Here is a 22,230-nt window from a genome sequence, read left to right on the forward strand (position 1 = left end):
ATGGGTGAGTGGGAACATTAGTGGGGGCATGTTCCCCAGCAGGGGTGCTTGCAAGAGCTGGTTGGGGTCCCTTTCTCCAGCTGGCTGAGGTGGCCTGATTTATAGAGGACTGTGGTTTCTGCTCTCTCATCCTCCCAGCAGGAGGAAGAAGCTGCCAGCCCCCACCCACCATCCCCCTTGGTGTATGCAAAGGGTATAGAGGTCCCTCTCCTGGTCTGTCTCCCTCCCCCCCTGCAGTGCTGCTAGCTCAAAGGGGACAATTCTCTGTGGCTGTTGTGCCTTCTAGGTCAAAGAAGTTCTTTGCAATGTTTCTTCTGGTGCTAAGGGACAGAGCAGAGTGGGTGGCATATTGCAGGGACTTAATTTCCTCTTATTAATCAGTCTGGAGTCTTCCTGCCTGTCTTAGGCTGATGTATTAGGAAGTTCACTCCAGGTTTATTCCTGATGGAATTAGTGGTTATGGATGCACGATGTCTCAGCAAAAAACTTTCTTTGAGCCTCTGGATTCTGTGTAAGGCCAGAAAGAATATTTGTAAGGAGACTGATAATAGGCTGATGATGTTCCTTCTCCTGGCCCCATTCTCCTCCCTTGCCATCCCAATGAGAAAAACAAAAAGTCGCAACTCTGCATTGAGATTATCCTCTGCAAAATCATAGAATAGTTTGGGTTGGAAGGGACCTTTAAAGGTCATCTAGTCCAACCCCCCTGCAATAGGGGGGCAAGCAGGGACATCTACTAGATCAGGTTGCACAGAGCCCGGTCCAACCTGACCTTGAATACTTCCAGGGATGGGGCATCTACTACCTCTCTGGGCAACCTGTTCCAGTGTTTCACCACCCTCATCGTAAAAAATTATCTCTAATTTTTTATCTCTAATCAAAATTAGCTCTAATGAGCTCTAGGTGGGTGTAGAAATCTGGATGCCTGAAACCCATGGCAAGGCCTTGGTATTTATTAAGAATACACATAGGAGATTGTGCATAGGTAAAGAAAGAAAGCCTAGTTGTTTAACAAGCTGAAGATCGGGCTGCATCTCTGTATTTAATATTGAGAATACTTGCCTATACAAAATCTCCCCCCACGCTTTTTCTGTCAGCAGTCTTACAAAAATTAGATATTTGTATGCAAAATTCAACTAAAACAATTTTTTTCCTGCATCCTCTTTTGAATCATCACACACCTATGACCTTAGCAAGTTTTTATATTTTCCCTCCTCCAACTTTTCTCATTGCCAATGTAAATACATGCCATTATATTTAGAACTTTTTGACATGTTTTTCAGGTGCTGTGACAGCTATTTCTACAAATGCTTTAATGGAAAAGTTGCATTTAAAATACCAGCAAAAACCATGGACTGAAACTCTGAAACTTGTCCATTTTTGCATGGTAAGATTTGCAGATTAGGTGTATGTGGTGTAAGAGCAGGTTGCCAAGATGGTTCAAAAACTGCTTGACTTTAAAAAACCCAAAAAACCTCCAAAAAACTGGTGCATATTATAGCCTGGCTCCTGATTTTTCTTACAACAGTGGATTAAAAAAGTTTCCTGCATTATTTTAACACTTTAGAAATTGTTTCTTGCATTATTTTAACTCTTCAGGAGTTCGCGCTGATTATCTAATACTTTAGGTTATTTTCCATTCATTATCATTAGGACATTCATAGTATGTAAAGACAGTTTTTTGCCCATGGGACTGGGAGAAAAGACTGTTTTTCAGAAACTGGCCTGAAACATGCTCTCTAGACTCTCTCCTGCGGTGATATACCTTAAGTCATTCCATGCTTCTCACCCTTCCAGTAGCTAATTATACTTAAGAATCATCTTTGTAAAAAGCAGATTAGCACAACTGCTCTGAGCTTAGTATAAAAATTCCCATTTGTTTCCATGTTTCTTTTTATTAATGCTTAACTAAAGCTTTACTCTGAAAACAATGTCCTGAGTTTGAACATAGTGAAAACTTCTCAGCAGTGAATGTTCTTTGTGAATTGAAGTGTGAAGTATGAGAAGTTTTCAGACAAGAGCTAGAAGAGAAACTGGGAGAGTTTGCTTGCTACTTAAGTTAATACCTCCAGCTGGAACTTGCACCCTGAGTCTAACCAAGTACACCTGTGGCATTTACTGATCTCTCCTTTTCACTCGGGCAGATTCCTCCTAAAATAAAAATCTAAGTATTTTCTTAGTTGATCTCTAGTATCACGGTGAAATTAGCTGACATAGCTTGTGTACAGGTCAAAAGAAAAGGGAATGGAAAGCCCCTCCCTGCTCCAAAGGCCTCCTATGTATAATTACTGCACAATAGGGTCTTCACGAATCCATTCGGTGCTGCCACTTTAGAGATTGCTACAATCATAGGTCGCTTCTATGTTTGACAAAAAGAAATAAGTACTGTTTTGTTGTACTGGGCATCAGTGTTCTGTGTCTTGCATGCAGCGATGTTCCTCTTTGGCTAGTAATTTAAGGAGTCTTTCTCTGTCTCTTGTTTTCACAAATGTGCTAGGATAAGCCACTTCAAAGGCCTGTCAGTAATGCTCCAGATGGTCCATTGCTCTCTTGCATGGAGAAGATACAGAGGACGTTAAATGGTAACAAGCTGTCAGATAACTCAAAGTGTATTTTTTAATATTCTATGGACACTACCCATCCTTCTCTATTGGTATGTTCTGCACAAAGGGGTCAAATGTACAAACACAGAGGTGGATATGACACAAGAGACTTGTGACTCATCTTTGGGCTAAGCCTTCAGGCTACAGCTATTCTCAAAGTCTGAGAATAAGCTCTACCCAGCACAGCAGTCGTTAATCATAGGGTAATAGTTGTCATTAACAACAAGAAGTCATGCAAGAGATACTATTTTCTCATTACCTAAATCATACCCTTTAAAGCAGGATAATACTGGTTCTACTTCTTGATCCTTGCAGCTTGATTAAATAACTTTTTTTTTTTTTTTTTTTTGCAGCTAAATCATTGTTTTCTGTGATGAACAGATTGGAATCTTTATCCAAAAAAAAAGGGTAAGTTTGTTTATGAATAAATGCAAATGAGCAAGCATGCCCCCAAGTCCAGTGAGGAATACCATCTGGATGGCTTGTCAACAAGATTTTTTTTTTAGCTCGGTGTTCTAATGGAGTGTATTACTTGGAAGGGGCATAACTGCCTATTTTGATTAGCCCTTTGTGGAGGAGGTTGTTGGGTGAAGAGAGGACATGCATGCCTAGGTCCCAAGGCTACAGACTGAGGTAAATAGTTTTCAGCAAACCAACATGATAATGCAAAGAGCAGAGCACAAATATATTGCCCGGTTGGATAGCTTTCAGAAGCTGAGCCAAGAAAGAGTTATTTTTGAAGCATCCCTGGCGTCTCTTCCCACGACCAAGTAAATTATACTCATTTCCTTTCTTCATGTGACAGAAGTTTTAGATATACAAGCCTTTTTTTTTTTTTCTTTTTCTCTTTCCCCTCTCCTCAGGCTTAACGCTCATGTTAGCCCCAGTGGGACTGCCTGCTACATAACATCAGACATGTTTTATATAGAAGTTCAGCTGGAGAAGGATGGAAAGGTGATGGATGTAAAGTTGGCTCACCTTGGAGAAGCTCCTGTGGTAAAGTTACTTTTCTCTCGCCTCTCTGTAGTCTCCCACCTGGCCTCCAGCTGCCATGTCAGAAAGTCTTTGGCTTCCTTTTGGTCTTGTCACACCTGCCAGCCTGTGCATGACACTAGCTACCTCTTTAGGCATCTGAATTTCTCACCTAAACTTACAACTTGGTTACAGATATTAAGTACTGTAGCGCTAAATATTAAGGTAAAACTCAGTTGACATGCCCACCTTCCAAGAATTTTGTAGTACCCTGCATAAGTATTTGTATTCTCATACTTTGATGTTATCAATATACAGTAAATAACAGGGTCTTAAAATATTTTCCTGCCAAGGTGTAGTGGAATATATATTCCCAATGGATGTCTTGGAGCTGTTACCAGAGATTCTGTTTTTCCTTCTGCCTTCTTTAGGAGTATGTGCATTCCTACTAATGGGGATGTTTTTCTTGCAAAATTTCTCATTAAAATATTGGCAAAATATCACTCTGCAGTTCACATACCATGTTTTGTAGTTGTTCAGTGTTACAGACAATCCTTCAGATCAAAGATATAACAACAAGCTGTTGGGGGGAGGCAGGGAGCATAAACTGATTTTTATCAGTAAATATCCAAATTGTTACATTAATTTGGAGTTAATTTAGTCCCTTTTTTTCAGTTGCAGTCAGCCCAGGAATTTCAAGTTGTTCTATTTAATCAGCACAGGGCTGTTGATCAGTGAGTGCTGGACAATATTATTAGGATGGAAATGCATATCCAGAAAACTTTAGCACAGTAACTGCCAATAAAAGAAAAACTGGCAAAGATGCCATTTTTTTTCTAGAAAGAATTTATCAACAAACTATTTCTGTTGATTTTATCCTCTTCCATAGAGCCTTTGTTCTTTTAATTATTATATTTATATTATGTTTTAACTATTGTAATGTTAGTCTAGTTTTTGTTGGTTGGGTTTTTTTTTTTTAAGCTAACCATTCAGCTAATTAAAAGTAATGGGGAACAATCTTATCATTACCAATGAAATGTTTTTAAGAGATGTTTCACAAAGGATGGTAAGAAATATGAAACTCCTCTCTCTCATTCCTGTAGATTTGTGATGACTTGGTGCAGCATCTAAGGTAAAGAATCATGTGCAGAGTCTTTTGTTGAATGGAAAGGAATTCCTGAGTCTTGTATTTCTCTGAATGTTGTGGAGAAGTCAAGGCTAGAATGGTTTCAGTATAAGAACCAAAGGGGGGGCGGGGGGAAAGCAAGAATCAGGGAACAATAATAGGAATCCAGAAAACAACAGAAGAACTGACACCTTTTTGAATGTTATTTTATGTGGGAAGTTGGTTCCAGTGCTCCATATTGGAGGTTGGTTTGTTGTAACTGTTATTACCTACTTCCAATTTGTAAATTCAAGGCTGAAACTGCAGCAAATATAATTTTGAAAAGATATTCCAGGCATTACTTATTTCTCAAGACATTCCATAGAAAACAGCTAAATTGCATCTGCCCTCAATGGAGTGAGGGGAAAGACTAATCCCCAATACGTTGGCTCTAGCTGCCAGTTGAACACAGCCTTTGAATACTGGCATTTGTGTTGATTGCAAGAATTATAGAACTACTTGGACCCATAATTTTGGAAATGGACTGATGAGCACAATTCAGAACTGGCAGATTTACAGATCCAAACCAGATAGTACTTTTCTCCTGCTCCTTCCATCAAATACTAAATAGTCTTTGTATTGTCCTTATGCAAATGTCCTAACTATATGTCCTTCAGGCTTCTGTCATAGCAATGAAAGCAAGGTGATATCACATGGCCTTTGCAAATGTGTAGGAGGAGATGTTACTTTAATTTTCCCATGTAGCAGTAGGACACTATATATATATATATATATGGTTTTTTATTACCACATTTTGTTCTGTCTGAATAGTTGCTGTTCTAGGTCAGGCCACCACCTTAGAAGTGCATTTAGAAGTTCTCCAGCCAATATGATCAAGGTTCCAGGTTTCACTAATAATGAGTATATTTAAGAAATTGGATTCTTATTTAAATACCTTGGCAGAACAGTCGAAAGGGAAGGTAAAGAGAGAAAGAATAATCATTGACTTTGCATATTTCATCTCTCTTCTATGTGGACCTGTAATGCATCATCAGTTTTTCCAGCCCTCTCTTTCCTCAGAAATGAAGTTATATTAGCTTTATGGGTGTAAACAGCTATGTCTTAAAGCTTTAACTTGCATTTTCCTAGTTTTTTGACTCCCAGTGATGTTAACTGCCAGCAGTTTGGCTCTGAGTGATGGCATATAGTTTCCTTTGGCACTGTGGGTACTACTTGTCTGCCTTCCTGTTTTTGTTAGGATTTGGCATGAAGTGCAAGTATCCCTTCTACACCTCTTGGTGTAGTATTTTATTTGGTCGTAACTTTGTCATACGTGTAATGTTTCCTGTGGGTCTCAAAGTAACTATAAAATCATGATGAACCAGCCAGCTAATGCATAGTCTGGTGCTATGTCTGTGCCTGTACCTGCATGCCAGCTTCCCTCCCTTTTCCTTGCTTCCCCACTAGTCCAATTGGAAAGGGTCATGGAAAAGCTGAGTGACTTGTTTAGTTTCTGTTTGGAAAGGATTTGTCCCAATGTGAAAGTCCAGGCAGGCTTACTTGGTCTCTCTGCTGATCCACATTGCAGCCACATCTGCACGGAAAGGGAAGGTATGTCTTCTCGAGTACAGCTCTCTGTGTGACTGCAGCACTAGAGAGTTTAGTAAGGCTTGTCAAGTCCACTTAAAATCCACTTAAGCAGGTGAGTAAACACCTGGTGGGTTAGTCCAAGCAGAGCTCCAGGCTATCACAGCTAGTCAGAATCTGCAGGAATTCTGGGTTTTGAGCAGTCTGAACCATTCCTTCACAAACTTATGCAAGCCACTTGTCCCCTGTTCTTTTTTTGATTGATGTATCTGTCAATTGTATTTAAGATCTGTCTCTCTCACAGGGTGCTGTGAAGTGCAATATTAATACAATCCTTGATACTTTGATGAAAAGAACAATGTACAAGTGCATTGTATTAGGGAAGCGTTACTACATGACTAGCTTTATTGGAACATCAGGAAAAGTGCTTTGCAGCTGATGAGCTGTCGAATTTGTATATCGTGCACACCTATTGCTTTCAAGTAGTGCATATTTAACCAGTGTCAGCTATAATTACATTGCTTTTTGCAACACAGCAAAGGATTCACATTTCCTGGTATCTTCTAAGAAAATTAAAAGCAGTACTGCTACTTGCCAGATCTGATAAGGAGGGGGCCTATGTCACTCTGAAACGGTGCTTTTTCTAGCAAGTTAGATATAAAAGACTTATTATCCATCTCATTTAGAAACAATAGCAATTGTTTCTTTTTGGTAGGATGAAGAACTATGATGCCTTTGGAAAGATTCTAGAAGACCTGTCAAATCTGTATCAAATTTCAGGAAACAGGTTGCAACTAGTTTTTGCTTGAAAAACATTTAAAATCCATAGCCTAGTTTCTGTTTACTTACAAAAATAATAATTTGTCTTCTCTCTCTCTCAGCGAAATGAAAGCTAAGGGATACCTTGCTTTGCAGGCCCTTGAAAAAGATCTTTATTCAATGTCTCTTCTAGGCAGGTAACTTGAAGCCTACCTCTTTCTCCTTTTCCCTCCACCCCCACCCCTTCATTTCACTAAAAACAAGTTAACTGATCTAATTATAGAGCAGGATGTGGAAGGCTAATGAGTTTTCTCCCACTGGAAAGCTTGAAGCCTTTCTGCAGTTTGCCAACCCCAGGCAAGCCAAACAAGACGATCTACTGAACTCCTGTGCTTTATCTCAGAGACTTGCTGGGAAAGTGGTTGCTTGCAGAGCTTGGGTGTGTGTGCATGTGACCACCCACGAGGAGCAAACAGCGCATCTGAAAGTCAGCAGTCATGTTTAGATCTCCCTGTGGCAGAAGTAAAATATACCTTTTGGGGTCCTGCTGTTTGGGTATCTCATTTTGTGCTCAGGTTTTAGATCAGGAGTAGTGGATGCTAGCTTTCCTCCTATCCTTCCTTTTCTCATTTCTCCTTTCAAAGAGTAGGATTACAGATAGATGGGGAACAGATTTTCCTAAACCCTCCGTAATTGTACAATGATTTTCATTCTTTTCAGAAAATCAGAGTTGAGGGCAGTGCTTTCCTTCTGGATTTTTGAAGCATCTTTTTTGATATCTTGCCTATTAAGTACTCTTGGCAAGCATGGCCTTCTGTAACTTGAAACACACTTTTGGCTTATTTTTGTACAGTATTCCCTTATGAACCATACTAACTCCATGAACAAATGAACCATATCCTTGCTGATCACTGATATCTCAGTAAATATTATTTATGAGTTAAATAGAGTATTCGTCCCATCTATGATATAAGTTAATAGACTGCAGAGTTTTAATGCATAGCTATTTAATTGTATGGCTGTATGTATTCAGCTGTACCATCACATTTGAGGTTAGAGATTGGTTCTGTTTAAGTTAGATTATCCAAGTTATTTCCTCACTCTTTGCTCAACCTGCCACTCCAATATTTTTGTCCCCCTGCATTTCTGGTAAATAGCACATCACATTGCAACATGAAACAGCTCAGATACAGGGTTGAAACTGGAAGCCCAAGTCCTAGGAGTAATGCATGAGTGGAATGATTGTGTTTTGGAAGCTGTCATAACAAATGGAGACACAACCTACTTCCAAGAAAGCATTGTCTCCCTTTGATTAAGGGTGCAAATTATCCTTTACATTAGCCTAGCTAGCACTGCAACTCAGGAAACACTAATCAAGATGTGTTTTGAACTAGAACACAGGATGTAAACAGAGTTACTGAAGTACTTCATGGAAAAGTAGGACACCTGGTGCCAAGAACTGGAGGTGATTTTTTTTTTTCTTTTCTTTCTTCATGGATTCCAAAAATTGTAATAAAAACCCCTACTGAGTTGATCTTTGTTTACAGTAAAGATCCTCTTCTATAAATAAAACATGCTGTAGGGACTTACTGTGTCTGTATTCTCAGATAGTGTACAGACATACAGAAGGAGAAAATACAAAGAGACCAGGTGGTTTATCAGCTACTGCAACATCGACTTTGCAGCAGCCTAAAAGCAAAACCAGCAATATTCTGAGGTTATGTGGGAAACCACAGTTTGGGAGTAACTGCAAGATGACAGCTGTAGTAGCTGAGATAATACTCATGTTGCCTAAAAGGCAAATACAGTCAGTTGATAAGTTTTTTGGCTCATCTATGCTGTCAGAAGTGAACATTAACTGTTAATGTGTTACAGTTCAAAAAAGTACTTCTAATACATGCTACTGCTATCCTGTTGCACAGCTTGATGTGAGTGTCCCTTATGCAAGTATTAGAACGTTCCCTTCTATTTCAGACTAGTCACTGAAAGCCAGCAGTTCAGCTAGTATTTTTAAGGCTGAACAAGTTATTGTGCAAGAGATATAGAAACTTAATCTAATCTTTTCAAAGATGTCTGATGACTTTATACACTGAGGGTTTAGCTGTTAAATGCTGACTAAGAAAATGCTGTGATTTGAACATATACTGTAATTAGAGATACACCCTTATGAGGAATCCTCTCCTGCCCACCTACACTGCTCTTGTTTTTTTCCCCTTTGTGTCAATATGCCTAACATATTTCCTCTATTGACATGTGTAGTAACCATTTTTTTTTATTCCTCAGGAACTCCTATGAATATTGAATTTTACATATCTCCCTATCAAGTTTTGGAAGCAGAACTAAATCCTGGTAAAGCCAGAAAAGCAGAAATAACTAATGTGATAACTTTTTCAGCACTGCCTGTTTCATTAAGCAAAGTTCATTAATGAAACACAAATAAGATTTAAAATTCTAGTTTAGCAGAATGATTTGTGTGATGCACTTTAGCACAATTATAACGTACATCTGGAAACTACTTCCCCGTTTCTTGGCTGTTAACCCAAATTGAAGTGAGAGTGGTATCAAACAAAATAACTGCCTAGCCAGCGTGACAATGACTGGGGGTTGCTTGATCTGTTTCATGGCATGTCCCAAAAGCAGCTACTGCTGCTATCACCATTGGGCAGCTTTGGCATTTTGGGTGTGGTCTGTGCAGGCTTCTCCTTGCTGCCCAAGCCATTGTGGCTGTCAGTTCGATCTGACCTTTAAAAGACCTTACCATTGCGTGTTTTGTACGCATAGGATTAATCTACACTGACACAAGGGAAATAACGCACTTCTCTTTCTACCTCAGGTTCTCAGGTATGTGGAACAAAAACAGTTGTAACTGTTGAAGGCACAGATACACTCCACAAACTTCCTCTTTCTCCACTGCTTGTAGGTTCTCAAGCTGGAGAGGACGGGTGAGGCTCTAGACACTTCTCAATACAGAAATGGATTTACAAATCATTGGCACTAACCTCAGCATAACTTACATTTAGCCTCTGCTAAAACAGGAAGCTCTGTTTTATTGATAGCATTATGCTCCATAGCTACACCCTCTATAACCTGTGGCTTTTACAGTTTTCCCAAATGGACTTTCAAGTTATTGTGTTCATATTTAACTGTGTCAATTGCATTGAACTATAGATTTATTCACAGATTTGAAGCCAGAAGGAGCCACTAGAACAGTATTACTTAACTTCCTAGTATTCAACAAGCAACTCCTGCGTAGTTTCAGAACAAATAAAGCATATATTGAGGGATATTACACCTTAACTATACAAAATAGTTTGTCATCCCACTGTGGATACTGACACCTCATCTCTCTCTACTTCAGTGCTAGGCTGGAGAGAAAGTCTGAAGTCATTCTCCAAAATAAATCACTATAGAATGATTTATAGCAAACATCCTTGTGTACTGTTCCTCATTTTCTGGTAGCTCACTTTTCCTTTCTGCCAATGTTTACATTAACCTTGTTTTAAAACATTAAAGGCTATAGTTGCATTTATCAAGCAAAACTTTTCTCAAGACAGAAGAAGTATGGAACGTAGTAAACTGCTCAGGACCTGATAGTGGCCTTGCACTAAGAGTCCTTGTTATGTCAATTTCTGTAACAAGCTTTCATTCTGACTTCTTTGGTTTTTTTCCCAGCAACCCTGCTTTTTTGCCACTGACTGATGAACTCAGCACAGATTTGCCAGCTTTTTTTGTGTTGAAGTTTCACCAGCCTATTCCTATGTCCTCATCCATTATTGAAGAGATACAGAGGCTCACAGGCATGTTGTAATTGTTTTTAAGACTAAGTACTTCTGTGACTATGCATTGCTTATTTGCTTTTTATTTCCTTGTGTTAATGTTGTAAGAGGAAAAACTGGTTTCTGGGGCCGAACGTGTTCTGTTCTATGAGCCCAAGTGTAACATCTTAGCAACCAGTGCAAAACACAAAAGTTCAAAGAAAGATACGACAATTACAGGCAAAGCTGTTAAACACTCTACCTCAAATTCCCATCAGCAAAAAAGGGAGTAAGAAAGGAGATTAATGTTTTTGTCTTTTCAAAACATTGGTTTTGTTTTTAATATTAGCTTTCATGTACAGTCATAACCTAAATGCTAATAAAAAAATCACCTGGTTTCAGGAATTCAGATTGCTGGCTTGAAACTAGCTCCTCTATATGAGCTGATTGTTCAGTCTACCCTTAAAGAAAAATGCAGTGAAGACTTGTCTACACACAAATCCTGTTTCTTTGTGGTGAGTATAATGTGCATTTGACACACACTCTGCCCTTGTGCAAGATATATACTGAATTCTATTTCCCCATAAGCAAGCAATGCAGACTTCCCAGAACCCCAACAGTATTTAAATGCTCTTTAGGAAATAGTTCAAGTTATTTATGAAACAATATTAGACCCTTTCAAGTAAGTGATCTTCTCATCCTCATTAATGAAACACTGTGTGCATGGCTGCTGAAGTCGTACTAATTTGTCTGTGTGTAACCCAAATATTTACTCGTCTAAAAATTGCTCAGAACTTTATCATTAATGCCTTAAAAAGAAGGAAACTTATTAGCTGGTGTGAGGAGCAAGTCCCAAGATGGCACTTACCTAGATTTTTGAAGGTCTTTATCATGCTGCATGTCACGCTGCATATCACGCTGTTTTAAGAAAAATGGTTTCTTAAACAACACTGAGAAAACTGATCCCTTTTAAAGAGACTGGCAGGAAGAAAAGTGTAAAGTGTTATGACAGTGATGTAAATTACTATCTAGAGCCATGGTTGTTTAACTGTTGATGGCTTCCCTTTTAATAACTGTTTTATTAAAAAATATTTAATTTAGGCTGTATTAGATGTAAAGGAAAAGTTTTAGAATAGAAAATGGTGGCTAAGATGCTTTCTGCCAGACTTATGTACAGGGCAACTACAAGACAAGCTTCAAAGATCTACTTTTTTTTGCTAGGAAACATAAATTTTGCAATTCACGGCAACAAAAGAAGAGGGCACTTCTTTCTCTTCTATTAGTGTTAGCAGAACCATTGCCTACATGGTTCTTGGAATTTGAGGTGGTGGTACAGAAGGTAGTAGTAAGTTTACACCATGCTAAAATAAGGTTTAGCAAAGCTCTCTCTCTAAAACCCATAATATGGGATGAATTTTTCATTTCATTAGATACACACAAAAGGCTCTGTAACTCTTCAGCAATTCCCTAAAATATTAGTACTAGCTGGGAGATTGTTTTGCTTCTGAGTTTAAAGATTTTATGTCTAGAAATAAATTATTAAATTGAATTCTGACCTTGAAAGCAATGTAGGGGAAACCCTTTTGCTCCATGAACACACGAGGAAAAGCTCTTTTATTCTGCTCTTCAACTTTTCTTAATGTAGACCCTGCTAATTAACTGCCTTGTTCTTAAGGTGACATTTCCCATTTGGTATCCTGAAGTAGATACCACAATATTGCACTTTTAATTTTGTCATAGAATTACTGTCAACATGGACAGGTGGCAATTTTTTATTACTATCTCCTCTTCAAATGAATCATCGGGAGATACTCTAGCCAAACATGCTTCTCCAAAGAAAGCAGTAGTGATGGAGGGAGGAACAACATATGATGCCCTAAAGAGATTTCAGGCAAAACTGCTATCCTATTTGTACAACTGTCACGCAGCACTACTAAGATATTCTTCTGAGAGAAGATCTTGGTTGTTAACATTTCTTAAAGTAGTTGGAAGAACTGGTGGCACTTGAACTCCTGACCGCTTGGCTTTGGGTATATTCGCCTAATTTGGATGCATTTGGGAGGGAGAGTAGATCTCATTTAGCTTCCTCTAAGGATTATATTTCTACTGAAATGCAGAAAGACATGATGGACATGCTAGAAGTGTGTCTTCCAAAAATGTCTGTGCTGTCAGATTGTGCAGTTGCCTGACAACATCAAGCTTTACTTTCTTGTTTTCAGTGCTTGAAATATCACCATAGTTGTTGTTCAGTCTCTTCCAGATTGCCCAAAGCACTGTTACTTCATAAACAAGGGCTCAGAAAAATCAGATTTAGCAGGAACCTTGGTCAGTAAAATCCCATTTAGCCATCCGAAGTGTGTGCCTGGTGTAATAGAGATTCTTCGACATCAAGTGGCATATAACAGTCTTATTAGCAGCTGTGTCTCCGAGAAGCATATAAATGAAGGTAAATTGTGTGGTTGGAAGTAATGGCAGAGTATTAGAGAGAAACTAGCTTCTAAGCTGGGTGTTAACAGATTTACTGCTCCCTTGCCAAAGCTGTCATTACTTGTGGAGTAATTTAAATGATAAAAAATCCTTAATTCTAGTATTACACTCTGTTGAATAATTTTTTTTAAAAAACTCCTAGGCCTGACACTTCTATAAGCATAAACTAAGTTGCCAAAGTAATGAATAATTAGATTCTATTGTATCAGTATTTTTTAAATTCTGGCATGTGATTCAGCCAAAAAGAGTCCAGGTTCAATGGGTGGATATCACTAAATAGTAATTTTATTTCTAGATGATTCAGAACTGCTTTACTTTGAAGTGGTACCACACAAGAACACCAGCTTTTCTGTCTTTTTCCTTCATCCTGTGAAAGAGAATTTAGCCTGTGGTATGTGTGGAATAATTGATACTGTCCTCTTTATTGGGCTGACAAGGGACTTGGTTCTACCTAGGCTCTTGCACTATGCTTCTCGGTTACAAATACATTCTAAGGGCTACTCTCAATGGTGTGCAACGCATGAAAAACACAAAGTAGCACTTGTGTATAAATTGCTTACTAAAAAGTGTTCTGTATTCAACATAAACCAGAAAGTAAATGCAAATATTCAAGTCCTATTCTGTCTTGGCCTGCAGTTAATTAATAAATTGTAATAAATTCTACTATTTCTGATTTAAGTATACTAGGAAAAGGCAAGTCTTATGCAAGTCTATTGCATTGCTGCAAGCCCCTTCCCATTGACTTCAGTCTTACCTCTCTTGAAGCATCAGAATGAAAGGATGGTTTTCAATGTTTATTTCAAAATACTTATATTCTGTTCTTTATTAGTGATAATTGATGTTATAACCTCCAGAGAAGTCCAATGTCGCCTTCATTTAAATCCTCAAGATCCAACTCTAAATTCTAGTGATGACTTTATAGCAAGAGCTGTGAAGCGGTAAGTAGTTTTATTTTATTTCATAACAGATGGAATGAACCTCAGATGTCCATTTAATAGAAATACATGTGCTCACAATGCCATAAATGCAGCAACCAGAAAACTTCACTCTAGTAAAAAGTTGTAATAGTGAGAATAAGTTACTTCAGTGTCTTAAGTATCTCTTTCAAAAATTTTGAACATTAATAGTGATGGAAAGTGTTTCTTTCTAGTAGAAAGCATGCGGGGCAGGGAAACACTTTTGAATGAAGAGAGTTTCACCTTTTATAAAGATGCTTTTTTCTTTTGTAAACATGCTTTTCTGAAGACTCTGGCTGATGACAGTCTCATGACTGGTATAACTTAGAATAGCATGGAAAGGACTTTTTCCACATATACCTAATACCAATCAGTACTGCTTTTCAGAAGGTGACGTGTATATGGCGTGTCTACAACGCTGTCTCTGGCTTGTTTTCTGAAACAAATTCCAAGAGAGGCAAGTTGCTGTGATATATGAACATACGCTAGAGAAAGGACTGAGAGCACGAATTCATTTGGCATAAGCTAGTATACAACTATTATCTATTTGATGTCAGCAAGATCAATGCAGGCTGGATTTTGAACCTGTTTAATTAGCCTGCCCTTTCTTAAGTCACAGAATACTAGATACTATTCCCGGAACCAGGTAACTCTATTGTTAGAGTGGAAAAAAAACTCCTCTAAGTGTAGATAGTGTTTTAGAGAAGATATGCTCTGTACCTGTCCTATACAAAACATTAAAGTTACAATTATAAAATTAAGCAAGAATGAATATATTTCAATATTATTAGGTTTTCATTAAAAGCACCTTATGATTTTTTTTTTTTGACCAAACCCTCCCACTATTTCTATCAAAGCTTCTTTGCACGGTAAGCTTGAAGTTCCAGCACCTGATTTCATTGTGCCAACATATGTTTCCAGTATAGCACATGTAGTTACATTCTAGTTACAATGTAATGCCTATTAGGTTGTACAAGGCAAAAAGATGCAAGGAGGTAGTGCTGTTTTTCACCACACCTATCATTCAGGTGTCAGCCACAGTTTAAAAAAAGAAGTACGTTGAAGAACGGATGAAGTCTGTAGTAGTGACTAATGTTTCATTTCTTCCTTCAGTTGCATGTCAGTCCCAGTTGTCATGAGAGCTATTTTCAGGAACGCTGCCAAGGTGAAAGCTGCTAGTGAAACACAAGACATGGAAGTAGACACGAAACAAAAACCTGAACCACCATGTGAGCAAATTACGGATTCTAATAGTCTTGAAGAAAGTCTTCCTGTGGCTGGTCAGCAAGATTTGGTAGTGACAGATAAGCCAAGTATTACAGACAGCCCAAAAGAAAATCTCTCCACAGCCAAACTGGAAAGTCTGGGTGATAACACAGAAAAAAGTAACCCCACAGTAAGCACAGAAACTTTGTGCACAGTGGAGGAAAGTAATTCCACAGCTAGTACAGAAGCTGTTATGATAGATGAGTAAAACACACAATCTACTGTTTGATAATCAAACAAGAAAGAAATATTTTCCTTGGCATAGATTGCTTTTGCAGAAGTCGTTGCAGAGAACTTGGCAAGCTCACTGTCTACTTAGTAATTTGTGAATGGAGTTTCCTCTTTGCACACTATTAAACACATAGAAGTAATACTCTTGAATTTGCCTTTTTAGACTTTCCAAATTTGGAAGTTTAACACTGCTCTAGTAACCTTTATTTTTGTCTGCACCATATTCTACCACAGTATAGAAGAAATTTCTGTCTAACATATGTGATACAGGCTGGAACAACACACATGCATTTGTAGAAAAGTAATGCTTATCCATGTCAGCATTATGCTAAATAAATTGAGAAAAAGAAAGTTGTTTGAACAATTTTGTACATACGTAATTAATGCAGACAGCCCTATTTTTGTGCACTATTTCAAAAACAGGTTCAGTAAGAGACTCTTAATTGCAGTTCTGTTTTCCCCTATTTCAGAAGTGGCACTGAGTCTACCAACTCTGTGGCAGGATAATAGAGTCTTTAGTAAGAAAGTTGTAAACTCCATCTCTGAAAATCAAGTAATTTTTACCTTAGCTTTTTTCCAGCCTCAAAGTATAAAACTGTTTTGTGATTTAAATTTTTTTTTAAAAGTATAGTTAAGTCGGCTGTTCAAAATTTCAGTTTGTCTCTGTCTAGACCTGCTTTGTAAACTCTTAACTTGCTGTAAATCAGTTTAGTTAGTGTAAAACAGAGATAGGCATTCACAAAGAAAAGACTTCCTGACCAGAGCAATTTGCAGCTACAGTTAAGGCAAGCAACAGGAAAAGGAGGTAAATATAGAATGTTGGCACAGAAATACAAAGTTGTCAGAAATATGCATTTGTGGCTGACATGTTTCTAAGAGAAGGTGAATAAACCTGGCTTCCTTGAAGAGTTTGGGAAAAATAGTATGGGAATAAGGGAAAGAGAGTTCAGGCTAGAAGGACTGGCAAAATAAATACAAAAATAACACAAGGAAGTTCATTAGACTGGTAATGTGTTCAGTGTGCTCTAACAGGGTAAAAGTAGATGGTCTAAAAGTAAAACAATGGAATTGTCAGTAATTCTGCATTTGAAGAGAATGGTGTATTTTCAGCAAAAGTGAAATAAATAGAACTGTATGAAGAAGAAAAAATAGTTTTTAACTGTGAAAGTGCTCTGCATAGTGGTTACAAAAGATAAGAAGAATTGGACAAAAGGTGAAAAATTCCTATATTTTATATAGTGACTAGAGAGAGTCACAGCACTCTAGAAATCAGCAGCAAATCCTGTTCTATTTTGCATAGAGTTAGCATATCACCAAGAGCAGCTTATTCTGCAAGAATAGCTTGTCCATAGCACTGGGCATCTATTTTTTTAAATATTAGAGGAAACCTATTTAGAGAGACTATTTAAGGGACCTGCTCCATTTCCAAACTGCTGGCAAAAGAGAAAGTGAGAGTGAAATGATAGCTTCTGACACAGAACAGAAACATGTTTACTAAACCTTTGTAGAGCTTTAAAAGTAATTTCCCATTTCTGTAAAAGTTATGTTTAAGAGTGAAAGCAAGGGTTTTTTTTGCCAGGAGCCAAAACATGGTGAAGATTTACAGAAATTACCTCTACTGGGAAGTATCAAAATCAGATTTCTCTAAAACGAAGTGGTGCATCAGCCTGTACATGTTCCACAAATGGAGAATGAAATCCAGCTGAGGTAATTTTAAATACCATGAGACAGAAAAACTAATGTTCCAGTTGCTGGACGTGATGGAGTATATCCAGTGATAAGCCCAGTTGCTCTACTAGCCAAATAGTCTGCTTTTTAACCCAAGCAAGGGTTGACCTTTCAGGATCTGTGCAGAGGTTTGCCTTGCTGCACTCAGACTGCAAGGAACCAACCTCACCATTATTTCTACAAATGTTTTCACCAGAGCTGCCAACGTCTTCGTGCTTTCCAGCTTTAGCTTCATTATATTCTGTCCCAGCTGGAGCTGTATGATTAAGGTCCATGTCCTGAACAGAATCTAAAATGTGTCCGAGATGTGGCTGTTGTTCAATAGAATTCAGATACTTAAGCACATCTTCTTCATGCTTTCCAACCACATCAAGAAGATTATTTATCTTACTTAAAGCAGAATCATGTCCTTTAAATTGACACCAGGATAAGAGAGCACTGAAAAGTGAAGAACAACAACAAAAAAAAGTAATTACATGTACCCACACAGACCTCCAGTTGTTGAAGGGAGATAGCAATGTGACATGATATCTATACTATATAAATGTATATATGTTTCATTCACATTTTCTGGGAAAATCAAGCAGTAGAACTGAATATTAAGCTTAAAAATGTAGATTCAGATAATTTTGGAAGAGCAACTGAAGGAGGATTTTTAAGAATGATCACTCTACCGCCAGGTAGGCAATTCCCTGTATTCAAGACCTGAGAATTCTCAGGTTGCTCAATTTGGACAGATTTACAATGCACTTTTCTTTTTTTAAATTAAAACAAACAAAAAACTGCATGCACATGTACACACACTCCACACACACACAACCTTATGGAGTTTGTAACCTACTTCAGGGTTCCTCTGAACTGGCCACATGTAACCATCAGCTCAGCACCGTGTCTGTAACCTTGATTAAAGCCTTCCTGGAGTGCAAGTTCTTTCCCAGCCTCAATTCCATCCCTATAGCCTTCCTATAATAAGAGTAGTGAAACAGGTTGTTCACAAGATGAAAAATTGGACCTATGACAATTTCATAACAATAAAAAAAAGTTTAAACAAGTATTCAGTCTCTTAAATTACAGCTTCTAGATCTGAACATTGCTCCCAGCTATACCCCCACTGCCAAACCAAAACATGCTTTTTGCAGTGCGTTATGATTTACTGATCTGTAAGATCCAGTTCTTTTCCAAAAGGATCCCCAGAAGGTCAGAAAATAAGGAAAGTATTTTTAGAAACATCAAAAAATAAGACAAATCTGCAGGAAAGCATGCCTGCTTTCATGATGACCAACTCCTTTATGAAAAATTCCTTAAAGAATACCACATATAGATTTCTAGACATCTAAAAATACATAGGCTGCAAAGCCTCCCCTTTAGCAGAGGTACTCTCCTGTCTATAATTCATCTAGCTGTTTTCACAAAACTAATTATTGAGCCTTGCTTCTCTATTTGCCAGATGTTACTCAATTCAAGAGTTACACCGGAAAAAAAATGATGATGGAGCGAGTCACATATAAATACACATAACATTGTGACTGCTTTCTGTAAGAAACAGCTAATGATTGTAATGCAAATTAATTTCTTCATATTCTAATCACATTACCATGTAACGTAGAATAATTCTTAACTTTTTTCACATCAAAATTGCAAGTTGTAAGAGTGAAAACTTCTATTTGCTCATGAGAGAAGAAAACTGGTGGCCTTGCTAGAAAAATAGCCCGGAACAAGAATGTTTCTTTATTTTGCCCAACATACATCTCCAACTTCAATAACATTTTACAATTTTGCAGTATCTACTCATAAAATACCAGAGGGATTTGTGTAAGAACACTAAACAGCCCCTTAAGAAAACCAGTCTTTTCAAGGGACTCAGATGCAGGAAACTTTTCCTTGGAGAATAATACAACAGCTCTGTTGTAATACCCTTCCTCATCAACAGCCTACACAACAGCTTCCATTCATGTTCTTCAGCCAAATGCTGTTCACCCATGACCAGACGAGCCCTACTGGCCCCACTCTGAATGATAATGTATCTGTTGAAGTATCCTGGGTTTATGTAGTTGTCTTGTTCCCTGTGGAATTCCAGGGAAGGACGGGCTGTGGAAACTTGCTTTCATAAAATGTATTTTTCACTAGGAGAATAAATAAGCCACAGAACTACCCAGACCGCAACATCCAATTGTGGTTGCACATGGAGTCACACATCTTAAATCTGACTGATGAAGAACTCTACTTAAAAACCCAAACATCTCATACTTCTTTATTAGCACTGTTTAGCTGTATTGCCCTACGCTTACTAGTGGTATACCTACAAGTATGAAGCAAATAGCTTGCATCAGAATTTAGCACTACCTTTTACATGGTTGTACAGAGGGAGCCAATGTCTTTTGGTAAAACAAGACTTTGCTCTGATAGACTACTACGATAGAGTTTCTGTAAATCCCTGCTAAATTTTCCTGACATTCAGAAGAAACTAAACCACAATAACTTTTAAGCAGCCACTCTTAGTTCTCCCTTTAAATCAGCCATATGTATATCAAAGTATGTATCAGTAAATCTAAAATGGTTAAAAAGACTATTACATCATTGTTACAGAAATACCTTCAATCTTTTTTTCATGGTGCTGTTCCATTCTTTCTGTAGTAGATACATCTCATCTGCATCTTCATCAAATATATCCTCACTGGATCGGCTGACTGCAACTTGTACCCAGGACATAACAGCAGTGATGACTATGACCTCTGTTTATGTGGTAAAAAAAGTACTGAGAAACTCTCAAAAGTCCCTCTGGCTAAGTATCAGATTAGAAGTATAGGCAAAAAATGTGAGTTCTGAAGAGAAGTCATGTACGGAGCTGATTATTCGACCTGTACATTTGTTTCCACATGGAAAACGGATGCTGTTTACCATCAGAGTGCATCTGTCAAGAGAAGACAGTCAGATCATTACTGGTAAAGCGACTTCTGTAATTTATGAGGACAACTTGAGACAGTAGTTTCTTCCCTTCTTATGGCAGTGTCACGCATATGCATGTTAAATGAGCATTTCTAAATGTTGCTAGTACACAGCAGCAGACAGAAACAACTTTATGACTTGATTCTGATAGCAGCTGACGAATAGCCCCATATAGCTTCCATGCAGTGCATTAAGTTATACACGTAGGTAATTGCCTGCAGAGCTAATAACTGGCAAGGACTTTCACCTTTGATTTTCAGTTTCCTGGTTACACCAAAAACTTAACCATCTTATAAGTCTTGAGTAGAAATACTCCTTTATATTTTGAATAAAAAATTTGCTAGTTCTACTGCAGAGGGAAGACGACATCATTGGATTATTTCATCTTTTCCACTAAAGAAAACCTTAAGAGGCCACTCACAACTGATTCACTGCACCGGAGGAAATTCTTACAACCCACAAATGCTGTTTCTTGCAGAGGCACCAGCGGCTTTTAGGGAACCGAGGGTCATAAGAGCCACCCCGTGCCCGGCCACGCTGCTTTTCCTGGGACACAACTGGCTGGAGCCTCGCAGTCTGCAGGCTCCCTCCCTGCGGCGGGCCAGAGGGGCACCCCGCCGTCCCCACACTTTTGCAGATCGCAAATCCATGCCTCAACGCGCCAGCGCCGCCCTGCCCAAACCTCGGCCGGGCCCACAGGCCCCCCGCCACCGCACGGGCTGCGGCCAGGCCGCGACCCGCCATTTCACAGCCGGCCGCTCAGCCCGGTAGGCACCCAGCTCCCCACAAGCCGCCGCGCTGCCGGGAGCCTTCCTTCTCCCCCACCTGGCGGCAGGCGCAGCCTCGCCTCACTTCGCCTGGCCTCACCTCTCCCGGCTGCTCGCTCAGCCCTGCGTTCCGTTCCCTCACCACAGCCGCCGCGCCACGGCGCTCCACCGCTCTCTGGGAGCCGCCATCTTGGCTGAGGGCAAACTGGCTTCACTGCCGTCAGAAGCAATAGGGGAGCGGCAGCCATATTGGCCGAGGGCAAGCTCTACGGAGGCCACAGGTAAACAGCCGCCATCTTAGCCAGCAGCCCCGTGGCTTCAAAGCCCGTCTTAGACACTGGAGGAGGGCGGCCATCTTGAGTGCGGGCGCAGCCTCGCATCCTCCTCAAGGAGGCGGGGTGGGGTGGCTGGGCCGCTGGGCCTTCCTGCCCGCCAAGGGCTGCGAGTCGGTGGAGGAGGCCGGGCGTTGGCGGGGCAAAAAGCCGTTACTGTGAACCCCTCTCCAGAGCGAGGGGCGCGTGGCTGCCCCAGGCCTTCCACAGTGCCCTCAGACCAAGTCCGGGGGCAGTGTGTTCCTCGGGGCACGGAGGTTTCATCCTCTTTTCATCATACATTGTGGAATTTTTAAAAAAATCAGAAAATCAGAAAGTCATGTTGGCTTCTGAATCCTCAAGGTCTTTTGTGTCAAGTGTGCCCTTAAGCTGTCCTCTACAAGGTTTAGGCATCACAATAATAAATCCTTTTTAATATGAAGGGCACCAGCAGGAGTCAAGTGTTTCATTGTTTCTATTAGAGAAAACAAAAACATCCTTTTGACAAATACAACAGAATAATGTATTTTTCTTGGTGCATACTGCATTTAGCATATAAGCACAAGTTTAAAGTTGGTTAATCTTCATAAACATATGTCGTGGTTTAACCCCAGCCAGCAAATAAACCCCACGCAGCACTCACTTACCCCCTCACCCCCCGTCCGGTAGGATGGGGGAGAGAATCGGGAGGGCACAAGGAGGAAAACTCGCGGGTTGAGATAAAAACAGTTTAATAATTGAAATAAAATGAAGTAGA

The 22,230-nt window shown here is 39.2% G+C and overlaps 2 protein-coding genes and 1 long non-coding RNA gene across 9 annotated transcripts in view; 2 read left to right on the forward strand and 1 right to left on the reverse strand.

Annotated features, from left to right (window-relative positions):
• LOC142078382 (mediator of RNA polymerase II transcription subunit 1-like) lies at window positions 1-15,698 on the forward strand. The gene is made up of 17 exons (XM_075140845.1): window positions 1-4; window positions 1,284-1,387; window positions 2,498-2,582; window positions 2,957-3,011; window positions 3,467-3,599; window positions 4,679-4,707; window positions 6,983-7,054; window positions 7,149-7,223; window positions 8,421-8,491; window positions 9,310-9,375; window positions 9,860-9,968; window positions 10,699-10,823; window positions 11,184-11,296; window positions 13,032-13,227; window positions 13,564-13,659; window positions 14,098-14,206; window positions 15,338-15,698. Exons 1-17 carry the CDS (start codon window positions 1-3, stop codon window positions 15,696-15,698), a joined length of 1,803 nt encoding a protein of 600 aa, XP_074996946.1.
• On the reverse strand, window positions 15,337-21,714 carry YAE1 (YAE1 maturation factor of ABCE1). 6 transcript variants are annotated; one of them, XR_012672570.1, is made up of 5 exons: window positions 21,305-21,383; window positions 20,042-20,360; window positions 18,291-18,412; window positions 17,335-17,887; window positions 15,337-15,381 (listed from the first exon to the last, which is right to left on the reverse strand). XR_012672570.1 is itself a non-coding variant. In XM_075142985.1 (4 exons), the coding sequence occupies exons 1-4, from the start codon at window positions 21,408-21,410 to the stop codon at window positions 17,458-17,460; spliced, it is 882 nt and encodes a 293-aa protein (XP_074999086.1). In that variant the 5' UTR covers window positions 21,411-21,714; the 3' UTR covers window positions 16,800-17,457. The 6 variants fall into 6 exon arrangements, 4 of the variants coding, with proteins under 4 accessions (XP_074999086.1, XP_074999083.1, XP_074999082.1 ...); XR_012672569.1 differs by having other exon boundaries at window positions 15,337-15,396; XM_075142985.1 differs by lacking the exon at window positions 15,337-15,381 and having other exon boundaries at window positions 16,800-17,887; window positions 20,042-20,181; window positions 21,221-21,714.
• The window catches only part of LOC142079210 (uncharacterized), a 10,586-nt gene continuing 9,720 nt past the window's right edge, over window positions 21,365-22,230 (forward strand). For both annotated transcript variants that reach the window (XR_012672574.1, XR_012672573.1), the window contains exon 1: window positions 21,365-21,443. This is a non-coding gene — a long non-coding RNA (uncharacterized LOC142079210). The remainder of the gene's footprint in view (window positions 21,444-22,230) is intronic.

This window comes from Calonectris borealis, chromosome 2, assembly GCF_964195595.1.
Source record: "Calonectris borealis chromosome 2, bCalBor7.hap1.2, whole genome shotgun sequence".
Lineage (NCBI taxonomy): Eukaryota > Metazoa > Chordata > Aves > Procellariiformes > Procellariidae > Calonectris > Calonectris borealis.